We start from the raw sequence: 12222 nt of genomic DNA on the forward strand, positions 1-12222 counted from the left end.
AGCTGTATCAACCGGAAGTTTTTCTCCAGGGAAGAACATCCAGTTACAGCCAACCTGTTACAAGAACAACAACTAATCATTGATAGATAGATAGATAGATAGATAGATAGATAGATAGATAGATAGATAGATAATAGATAGATTAGATAGATAGATAGATAGATAGCTGATAGATCTATATAGATGATATATCTAGATAGATATATATAGATCGCTCTCTCTAGCTCGCTCTATCGCTAGCTCGTCTGCTCGCTCGCTCTCAGCTCGCCCGATCGCTCCTCGCTCGCTAGCTCGCTCGCTCGCTGCTATCGCTCGCTAGCTCGCTCGCTCGCTCGCTCGCTCTCGCTCTCGCCTCGCTCGCTCGCTGGCTCCCTCCCTCCTCGCTGGCTCCCTCCCTCGCTCCCTCGCTCGCTCGCTCGCTCGCTCGCTCGCTCGCTCGCTCCCTCCCTCGCTCTCTCGCTCCCTTCTGTTTCTCCTTCTTTCTTTTTTTCCTCCCCCTCCTTTCCTTTCCGATCTCTGAGCGTGCATTTCTACCACGAGAAATGCAAATGCATCTTAAGGTCCAGGATCTAAAAAAGAAGCAAAAAGATTTATTGCAACGTTTTGATGAACGCAAAAAGGAATATGAAGCGCTGGCCGCCACCATTAAAACTAAAAGTAAGTTTATTTTCATCAGTTTAATAAGATTCTCAAATATTTTTGTTTTGCAATTACTTAATAAAAGATATACATGAAATAAATTTGGAAAATAAATGCGATATTTTGGAGGCAAAAGTACATATCTTGGATCTTAAGTCTAAAGCCTTAGATAAAGAAATCGAAAGAGAAGAAGAGAATAGGGAAAAGATAAAAGCTACAATGCCAGTCATATTAAGCAATGAGAATAAAAGTGAAAGTAAAGCAAGCGAGGCAGTAAATGAAGCTCTCAAAGAACTGGAAGATTTTTATACATTTTGTGAAAATAATACTAAAGGTAAGTTTTGAAAGAGAAACAGCATAATTTTCTAAATAACTTTTTATATTTTCACTATAGCCTCCGAATTACAAGAAGCTAAAAACAATTTATGGACCAAATTGCGTAAAATCTTATCCAATATACCAGTCTTTCTCATTTTTAATGCCATTATGCGCCTAAAAGAAGATCAATTGCAATATATAATGTCTTTAAATAAAACTGCCACGAATGAGTCGCATTTAGCCAGCGCCACCAATAATCGTGAATCTTTAACGAATTTTGAATTGAATTTGATGAAAACAAAATCGAAATTTTTAAGTCGTGTGGGTGAATATTTGTCGGCATGTCAAGAACGTAAACGTTTGGAAGAGCAATATGTTAAAGCATTTAGCGAATTTGAAGATAAACTTTTAGAAAAAGTCAAAATATTTAATGCTGATACAGATTCGGAACAAAATGAAGCCATTATGCGTAATTATGTTATACAATACTATTCATTGAATTTTACCAAGGGTCAAAATGAATATATAGCACAACAGATTGAAATGCTAAAAGCGGAAATAGATAACTCAAATAAACATCTGGATAATCATGATGTAAGTAGGAAATTGAAATAAAATGAATATTTGAGATTTATTGTACTTTATCCTTTTTATAGTTTCTTCTTGGCTCTATAAAACAAGTTTACGATGAAATAAGTACTTCTGTTAATCGTTTACAATATGATATGATGCAACTGTCACAAATAAAAGACAAAATTATTTATTCGAAAAATATTATGAAACTTCAACTGGATGATTTAGAAGCCACCACTAATGTTAAATCAAGTTTCATACCCACCAAGTTAAAACTAAACAATAATCATTCCCTATTGGGCGTTGACAGTTTTGAGATGACTAACGACAATGTTTTCTGTAGTACAAAATTAGATTTTGATTCTACTATTTCCCCCTTGAATAATTCAACGTTACGTCGAACATTTGGAGCTGGTGATGTTACATTAATGCCTCAGGCTCAAAATAAAATATTGACTCCCCATACTATGGAATTGAATGCATTTTGTGACTTATCATTGGAGCATTTGTCTTGTATAAGCAAAGAATGGTAAATATAGAAAAAACTTACATACATATTTTGTTTGGTATTTTTGGTTGTTATTTACTTGTGAAAACACCATTTTGTTTTATGTATTTATAAAATTTTGTATTTTATCTATTTTTTCTCCCTCTACCAATAGTGCATTTTATTTATCACCCAATCCCTTAATAATTGAATCACGTGAACTCACTTCGACAATCCAGCTAGCTCCGGGCATTTTATTAACACCCTTTGGTGCTTTACAGGAAGTTCGTAATCGTATTTTGTGGGCGGATTTAATTGCACAACATTCAAATGATTTGAAAATAAATTTGGACACATTTTTGGGTATAGTATTTAAATTATATTCCTACTATTTATATTGCCATACAACTAATTTAACCGCTAGACATTTTGTATAATTTTTCTATATTGCTAATTACAATTCATTTGATTGCTTTCCATTTCAGTTGATTTACAAGCCTTTAAAGTACGCGCTAAACAGCAGCATGATCGTATTATTGAAATATTAGACAAAATTGATGTTTGTTCCATAAATTCATTGCGTTGTCTACAGAAATTGACAAAAACTTATGATTTCTTAATTGAAAATCCTCTACGCCACTTTATACCCTCAACAAAATTGTTCAACAATCAATCATATGCTGATTATGAAGCTGAACTGCTCATGTATATTCGTATGGCCACAACTGGAAATTCCATTAAGTAAATTATTTATATTTGAAGTGGTACAATTGGCATGCTAATTTTAAGGGAATGTTTACGTTTGTATGTTTTGTTGAGCGGCATTTTTTTTAAGATATTTAATAACGAAAACCTCAGTCCCCTTTGTAAGGAGAGAAAAAAGACATTGATTGGAATTAGTTTATAATGTTAGTTTAAATATTATTTGATATTTTTTTTTATAATGCCTATGTGTGTTATTTAAATAAATTTTTTTCATATATTACAGAGACTCAAACAACGCAAGAGCACGATTTGGAGCATGATTTGATGTGTGCAAAAATGATGGCGATTTTAGCTGTTAATACAGCGGGTAGAAATGAATAAAAAGAAAAAAGTTTAAAATGTATTTTAAATTGTAACGCGTTGAATTAGTGATTGTTGTTGAGTGAACGCAATATTTATGGTAAATGAAAATATTAAAACAAATTTAATAAATGAAATCTATGTCCCTATTACGGTTTACAACACAACTTACCTCTAACACAACTAAAATTTTTTGGTAATGAGTATTACAAATTTTAGTTGGAATTGTATTGATGTTGCCTGTGACGAATTGATCGATGAGTAAGCAGGTGATGTCAAAAATTAAATAATAAATTTAAGCGAAAAGTTTTTTAAATTGTATTTTTCCGGTAATAAATAATAAAATTTATATACATATGTTACGATGTATTAAACCAACGGTTCCCAAATGGGGGTCCGCGGACCCCTAGTGGTCCGTAGTAAAATCCTAGGGGGTCCGCGAAGACGAACGAAAAAAACCATGAATAAACAATATTCTGCTTTTATATGTATGTACAAATATCTCCAATTTTTGTGCAATAATCCCAAATTTTTTGGTGACTTTTTGAATTTTATTTTTTCGGTTGTTTATCAGGAAGAAGCTAGGCCCTACAAATTTATTGTATAACTTTTATAAAGTAAAGTATTGCGTGATTTGTAATTTTTATTTCCTGTATATGTACTGAAATAATGGTTTTTATTTCAGACAAATAATACTCTGCCTTACAATTAAATTAGGGATACTGGTATTCCGGAGTATGAAGTTGAATTCAAAGACACGCTTATTACAGATTTAAGTTTATCAAATTGTAAGCAAAAGTGTTCTTGTTTGAAAGGACTAAAATTATATATTTCCAAAACAGAGGTGACTCTTTATGCATCTTTTTATAAATATTCCAATCCGTGATACACAGATTTTAACTTGATTTTGTCGACCAATACATATTATTAAATTAACATCAGAAAATCCATGGCGTTTCGCGTAAATATGTAGCCAAAAAAAATGAAGTAAAATAATTCGTTGGTATTTTAAAATTCAAATTTAAGATCCAAATTCACAGTACTTTAATAAAGAGTTCAAATCATATATTATGCGGATAACGCATTCCGCAACAACATAGAAGAAGTCCAACTTTCTTATATTATTTTCCCGAAAACTTAGCTCACTTACTCAGTTCACCCTTTGCAATCGCAACAAATTTTTGAAACGTGACTCCTTAAGCACATGTGACAATATTTGATAAAGAAACCTTTTCGCTACCTTGCAGAAAAATTAACATGAAAGATCTCACGATCATAAAATTAAACATCATGTTAACATATCAACAAAGAAGTCATTCTATTTTCAAAACATGCAATTGAAAACCTATCTGAAATATTATATATTCTAAATGTACGGGAATATTTTATAGATATGACATCTCTACATTTATTAGACCTAGGAATTAATGAACTAGGTCAATTTTCGGATGGACAATTATTTAGAACAATAAGATATCAAAATATGTATGGGGGTCCGCGAAATTAAATAAGTTCTTCAAGGGGTCCGCGAAGTAAAAATCGGTGGGAACCGCTGTATTAAACAGCGACTAAATTGTTCATGTTTTTTTAAATTATTGTTTCCTAACAATTTATTTAAAACTATTGCTAATGTTGAGTTGTATCTTTTTTTTAAGTTGCAATAAATTTTAACTTTAGTAGAATTGAGTTGTAAACCGTATTTTAAAATAGTTTTTTGACCTAACTCAAAAAATCAATTTTGATGAAATTTGCACCAAGGTTAGTACTATTGGATAGTAGTCCAGAAACACATTTTCAGCTCTATCGGTCAAGAACTGCCGGACTTAGGTCCTACAGGGTTTTATGTTTCTACTATCCAATATTACTAACCTTGGTGTAAATTCCATGAAAATTGGAAGACATCGATTTTAAAAGTTGGGTCACTTGACACGAAATTGCCCATATATTTTTAATAATTTCTATTATATTAAGTATATTTGGGGAAAGAGACTTTTTGTTGTGTTTAGGTTAAGAAGGGTTATGCACCATTCAAGAGTGCAACCTCACTCGGGGACCATGTGATTCCCTTCGTAAAAAGTGAAGATGCAGAGATAGAGATACAAAACCATAGTTGCTTTATTCACAATAAGTTATCAAAGCTTTATAGAACAAATTTTGTATGGAAAACTGTTGTATAAACCTTTGATAAATTGTTATGAATAAGGCCCTAGATATATAAAAGAAATTGAGTCCCCCTATAAAAACCAGTTGAAGAAATTACTAATTCTAATGATAAAACCTTGCAGGTGCCCAAATTTTCCCCCGTTCATCATAGAACCTATTTTACAGCCATTTCAAACTGAGATTCTGTATTCTAGGATAATGAAAAATAGTATCCTCGCATAACCGGCAATAGTCCGGTTATGCGTGGGCAACTGTCCCACTTACTGACAAAGGCTCTAATTGAGCAATGCTTCGTTAGCATCCCTATCAGAATCCTTAAACTGCGCTCATCTATAGTCCAGTATTTTGGTAGTCGTAACATCAAGTCTTGGCCAAAAGGTCTTGCAGTGCAGTCCAATAGCAGAGTCTCATAATGTCCCTAAGAGTATTGCTTTTCATTTCTACAATCAGTCACAAATGTAACGTACGCTCTTAGAGCAGCTTGACTATAGACATAAATTATCACAACCGACCCCAAGTCGATATGATTCCATATCAGTTACGTGGCTTTCCAGATCGCTATGATGTCAACGGAACCAGTGTCGGTATCCATCTTGGACTCGTCAGTGAAAACTGCATACCCATTAAACAGTCTATCGAATACAAACCAATCGTCAAATTCCATTTGACATATTTGCTCGAAGTCTAAAGTCGTAATTCTAAGTAAACTTCGTACAGAAATACGAAACTCCTAATCACCAGACCCTTAACCAAAGGTAAAGAATGATATCATAAGCCGCATGTGGAGTACTACTAATGGCACTAGTAATGACAAGAGTTTTATTGAAGTTGTCTTCCGATAACTGTTCTTAAAGCCTACCACCAGACTATACAACCAGAAGTTAGAATACACCTAACGACCGATCTGTAAATCCAATTTACAATATCTGGTTGCAATCCCCAATACTAGAATGTACTTTGCATGTGTAAAGCAATTATCTTAATATCGCAGTTATTCGTTCGAAATCGTGAATCTATATAAAAGTAAATGGAACGAATTTAAACCAATAGCATCCTTCCTAACTGATAAAATAGTTTTTTTTCTCAATACAAACTTAAATTTATCAAATAATTATGCAAATCCTTTTTAACCTAAAAAAATCAACAATTTTTTATATATATATTTTTTTTTGTAATTTTATTTAAAATAATTTTTTGTATAAAATTGAGGCATACACATTTTATTTTATTTCAAAAATTGCTTTCTTTTAGTAATATTTACACCCAGTTTTCAATAAATTGGTATGGGTCTCAAAAATGTTTTTTTTTTTGTAAACTTACGATTTAATTTTTTATTAATATTTTAATTAATTTTTTTTTATATAAAAACTACACATACATATACATTTAGTTTTATTTAAAATATTACTTTTTTTATATTTATACGAAATAATTTTAATAGAATATTTTATATGTAATGTTTGTTTAAAGAGTTTCGTTTTTTTTTGTACTTAAAACTACAAAAGAGTAAGGGAGTGAGAAAATATCAGTTACAATAATTGACATTAATGTTGTTGTTTTTTATTTTTATGATTTTATAGAAAAAAATGGAAAATTTACATTACTAAAGTCTTATGTTATAAAACAAAAAATAATAATTAAAATAATTAGAAATGAAAATATTTTATAAATTATTTAATAAATATAAAATATTTTCTTTTTTTTAAGTTATAACTACTAAATGGGAAGATTTTGTTTAAATAATAATTAATTTTTCTTTAAAATTGTTGTTGATATAAACAATTAAAGAGATTCTCTTTATAAATCGTAAAATTTTGAAAAAATTGGGTCCATTTGTTTTTGTTTAAGATTTGTATTTATTAACGGACGGGTTAAGGGTTAATTATACGTTTTTATTTTAGTAAAAACTTTTTACGTTTAGTTTCATAACTTAAAAAAATGGACGTATGAAAATAGAAAAAAAACGAATCCTAATTTTAGGTATTTAAGAAAATAAGGATTTTTTTGTTTTATTTTGGAATGTTTAAGAGTTTTATGCTAAATTTTCTTTAGATAAGAAAATTTTACATAAACTATGTTATTTTTTTTCTGTTAATCAATCACTTGTTTTGTGGTTTAAATATATATATATTTAGTTATCCTTTTTAAATGCTGCTAATTTTAATCACTGGCTACATTTTCAGGAAAGAACTAAACTAAAATCGTTTATCTGGCGTATAAAGCTGTCAATAGAATAGCTAATGTTGCCAGAGAAGTGGCAGCCACACGTTCAGCATCACCATAATATGCTTGACCACAGGCGGGAGGACATACCGGTATGACAGTCTCAAAAAGATTAACACGTGCCTGAGCTTCACCCAATTTATTAACAGCCTTGCAGACATAATCACCATATTGACGTTTCTCAATAGTAATGACACGTAAAGTAGAATCGGTATATTCATCGGCAGTGGCAAAATGGGAAATGCTGTAATGTTGATTGTTAGACAATTGTATGTCATCCTTCATCCAGACGATGGCTGGTGGTGGATAGGCTTCAATGTGACACTCCAAATCCATATCGTATTGTAAAGCTTGACCCAAACGGGGACGGGGGTACTGTAATAACGGGAGCAAATTCAACTTCTAAATTGATATTACGACGATCGCCCACAGAGACACCATTATCAGCTACACAATAGTAAGTACCACGATCTTCTTTCTTAACCGATTTGATTTTCAAAATGTTACCGACATAGGTAGCGCTATCTGTAAAGATAAATAAGAGAAAAATAATGGTTTAGATTGAATTCAGTCGAACTTAAACAAATATTCATAAACTTTAATAGTTTATTTAGAATTTTATAATAGTGCTAGTCGAACCCGATACAATGTTAGATAGATAGATAGATATATAGATAGATAGATAGATAGATAGATAGATAGATAGATAGATAGATAGATGATAGATAGTAGATAGATAGATAGATAAATAGATAGATAGATAGATAGATAGAGATAGATAGATAGATAGATAGATAGATAGATAGTAGATAGATAGATAGATAGATAGATAGATAGATAGATAGATAGATAGATAGATAGATAGATAGATAGATAGATAGATATAGATAGATAGATAGATAGATAGATAGATAGATAGATAGCTAGCTCGCTCGATCTCATAGCTCGCTCGCTCGCTAGCTCGCTCTCGCTCGCTCGCTAGCTAGCTCGCTCGATGCTCGCTCGCTCGCTCGCTCGCTGGCTCGCTCTTCGCTCGCTCGCTCGCTCGCTCGCTCGCTCGCTCGATCCCTCGCTCGCTCGCTCGCTCGATCGCATTCGCCCCTCGCTCGCTCGCTAGCTCGCTCCTAGCTCGCTCGCTTAGCTCCGACTCGCTCAGCTCGCTCGCTCGCTCAGCTCGCTCGCTCAGCTAGCTCGATAGACTAAATAGATAGATGATAAATCTAGAACCGTTATGATTATAGCCTGTTCTCATTTCACATTGAGCCAACCGATTTTTTGTTCAACCCTATTACACTAGGACACTGGTTCTTTAGTCGCCTTATGTCGTAAGAACTTTCTGTGGTATTGGACCAGTTGTTTAATTCAATGATTTCTGTTTGCATTTATCGCCCCGCCGATGTGCCCTAACCATTTGTCCATAACATAAGGTTGTCAAAATATTAAGTCCTAAGTTTGAGGTTTTTAAAGCCATATTGAGAGGTTTTAACAGTTCAAAAACATCTTTGCTTGTAAATTCGGTTGGCCATGTATATATATTTCCTTCTTCGAGAAATCCTAACCTTTGATTTCTGGCTTTTGAAATTTTGAGCATTTTCTTGTCCTTTAGTTATTTTTTAAAATCTACAGCTGGATAACAACTTTCATTAATATCCAACCACATACTAGATACCTAGATAAATATATTTGTTACACATGAAATGACAATAAAACCATTTGAAACGAGAACCCTCATCTTCTTCATTAAATTGCACATAAATTTCAAGTGCAATAATTTTTATTATATGGTCAAGTGTTTGCGGGTTTTTATACAATTCACATTTTCACTTTCCACAACAAGTTGTCATTAAGTGGTTTAAAACGCACCATGAACTATTTCGTTTTGATACCAAAACCCCGGGTTACTCTTAATATAATTGTTTTTTTTCCATAAACTCTGATATTGAAAATTAATTTTAAGGCTTTAGTTTCGATTAAGGGTGGTTAAGAAAAATCAATTTATTTTATTATGATCTGTTTGTTGGCTATTGCTAGTTTTTAGTTTATGATTTAACTGTTGTTTTTTTTTTTTTTTTTTTTTTGAAGGGAAAAAAGAAAAACCTTCAACTTTGTTTTTAAACAATAACGTTAATGACCTTTTAGTTCATTGCATTTTACAGGAAAATTTATGAAAGTACTTTGTGTAGTACGACTGCTGCTTTTATAAATATATAAAAACATTATTGTACATTTTATAAACTCCTAGTACTCTCATACTATTTGAAGTTTAAGTATACATATTGTGCTAAAACAGCATAAAAATCACTAAAAAGGGAAACGCAAAAGATGCATAGCATTGGCTTGCTGTGTAAATTCAGCTGCCTGCATGCATTATGGTTGCAAACAAAATAAAGAAATGTGCAATTTAACTAATGGTTGGGGAGTTTACCTACCATAATTTGCTAATTTTTTTCTTCTTCTCTACTTGCTCCTATTCTTTTTTGCTTTTCCATTGCAATTTTGTGGAGGAAAAATAGAAAACCTCAGGGTCTTATTAAGGAAATTTATGAGTTGAAAGTTGTTTTTGTTGTTGTTGTTAATGCTGTAATTCTGTTTTAAACCGTTTGCGGTTGCCTTTTTTTGCAAAACTTTTTTTTGTTTTAAAATGCCTACTTGCATTATTTTCAAGTGTATAGGGTGTAAGTAGTTGGAAATTAAAGTAAAAATATTGTATTTTTTTAAGGTTTATATTAAGATTTTATTTAATTTCTAAATTTTTTTAAGCTTTTCTTCATTTATCTACTTTTTATAACAAGAAAAACTTCTCAAACCAGTCGATTTAGGTATATTTAAGCGAAATTTTAGACCTATTTAAAGCAGCAATTTTGGAGTTTTCTTGGATTATAAATAAACATAATACTTTAAATAATACATTTATATTTTAAATAAATGTCTCTTGTCAATTAAATTTCTGTTTAGAAAACCAGTTTTAAATAGTACCTAGACCTTTATTAAACGGGTGCTATTGCTAAAGGTAACATTAAACTTTATGTTTGTAGGTCAATGATCTCATATTTCAAATGTTTAAAATAGTGGTTATATTGCAAAAAGTATTAACTCATCTTATGCTTTTCATATAGAAAGAAATTTGCAACAAAATTCTTTAATAATTACAATTGTCATTAAATAGCAAATCGGAGATAAATAGATTCGACTAATCTAATATGCTTTGTAGCAATCGACTTAAAATAACTAGTTAGGTAACTAGAGAAAAGAAATGTCGGACCATTACGAGAGAGAGACCGTCCACAACTGAGGTTAGGACTAGACCTCATAAGATATGGACATTTATTCCTTCGGTTGCGATTTTAGTCTATGGAGTACATTTTATGAACAAGATATGAATGAACGGGCTGTTAGTAGAAATCGTTGAGAAAGTTCGAAAGACCGTCCACAATTGATAAAAATGGTGGAAAGCTTTCAGGACTAGACCTCAAAAGATCTGGACATTTATACCTTCGGTTGTGATTTTAGTCTATAGAGTACATTTTATGAACAAGATATGAATGAACGGGCTGTTAGTAGAGATCATTGAGAAAGTTCAAGAGACCGTCCACAATTGATAAAAATGGTGGAAAGCTTTCAGGACTAGACCCCAAAAGATCTGGACCTTTATACCTTTGTTTGTAATTTAAGTCTAGAGAGTATATTTTATAAGTAAGATATGAATGAATGGACTGTTGGTATAGATCGTTGTGATAGCTCGAGAACCCGTCCACAACTGATAAAGCTGGTGGAAAGCTTTCAGGACTAGACCTCATAAGATTTGGAGATCTATACTAACAGACTGCACGGGCTGTTAGTATAGATCGTTGAGAAAGATCGAGAGATCTTCCAACTGACCTCATATAATCTGGACATTAATAATTTTTATGGGCTAATATTCGATATATTGCAAAATCAAAGTTTAAAGGTGATAACTTGGTACCTCAACAGACTTTTGTATAATAATCGAAAATGTTGAATACTAAGAGACAATAGGGACATTTTAAGACGCTATCTCAGAATACAGTGTCTTAGCTTTAAATGGTCAAGAGTAGGTTCCTCGGACATCAGTTATGACATATGCAAATTGTTAGATTTTAGTAGACGAATTAATTGATTACACAGCCTAACAATTTCCTGGAATTCCACCTCAGGTTTTCCTGATGTACCGTTTTTAACCATATTTGAAACGTTATAACAGCGTTAAGACATCTTTGTTTATAACATTTTTCTTGTTCATCTGAAAGTTCAATCTATTGACTTTAAAATAAAGGTTTAATCTCTGTTATATCTTCTACCTTCTTTGAAATATCTTAAACCGAAGTTTAAAACAACTATAACTTCCAAAATAATAGATATTGCCTTATAACTAGAATTGATCACTAACCCGAAAGATGCAAACGCGGTTATAGTGTCAGTTCTTACCCTTCTTCATAAACTTCAAAATTCCATTGCAAAGTTTATAAGTTTATTTGATAAGAGTGATTTTCAACTTAACCGATTTTAACATATTGCCAAAGAAATAGGTAAAATGTTAACATTTCTTTAGAAATTTATTTATATGCAACAATTTTATAAAACACAAATCTACCGTTACCTTAATTTAGGTGTATATATGTTTAAGTAACGGTTTAACGAGTTATTTTCTTTTTATTCACAAAAAAATCTGCTAAAACTTTACGTACTTATGACAGTATACATATGTATGTAAATCAGTGTTGCTCAAACACATA

At 31.8% G+C, this 12222-nt stretch overlaps 2 protein-coding genes across 4 annotated transcripts in view; one reads left to right on the plus strand and one right to left on the minus strand.

Moving 5' to 3' along the window:
• Positions 1–3141, plus strand: part of LOC119610865 (augmin complex subunit dgt5) — a 4084-nt gene extending 943 nt beyond the window's left edge. The window contains exons 3-9 of one of the 3 annotated variants that reach the window (XR_005232019.1): positions 510–657; positions 725–973; positions 1034–1551; positions 1614–2059; positions 2193–2380; positions 2503–2925; positions 3006–3141. Coding sequence is in view for 2 of the 3 variants with exons in the window: in XM_037966262.1 (XP_037822190.1) it covers positions 510–657; positions 725–973; positions 1034–1551; positions 1614–2059; positions 2193–2380; positions 2503–2762 (1809 nt within the window). In the remaining variant the exon portion in view is untranslated. Of the gene's footprint in view, positions 1–509; positions 658–724; positions 974–1033; positions 1552–1613; positions 2060–2192; positions 2381–2502 lie in introns of all 3 variants that reach the window. The other 2 variants (XM_037966264.1, XM_037966262.1) reach the window with 2 other exon arrangements.
• A 3539-nt stretch (positions 3142–6680) lies between these two features.
• LOC119610856 (lachesin) overlaps positions 6681–12222 on the minus strand; it is a 40424-nt gene continuing 34882 nt past the window's right edge. The window contains 2 exon segments of the mRNA XM_037966253.1: positions 6681–7840; positions 7842–7993. Of these exon segments, the coding sequence (XP_037822181.1) occupies positions 7451–7840; positions 7842–7993 (542 nt within the window). The 3' untranslated portion in view covers positions 6681–7450.

The sequence above is a fragment of the Lucilia sericata genome, unplaced genomic scaffold, assembly GCF_015586225.1.
Source record: "Lucilia sericata isolate MDLA Ls3-8-SP2 unplaced genomic scaffold, ASM1558622v1 Contig001290F_arrow, whole genome shotgun sequence".
In the NCBI taxonomy this organism is placed as follows: Eukaryota; Metazoa; Arthropoda; class Insecta; order Diptera; family Calliphoridae; genus Lucilia; species Lucilia sericata.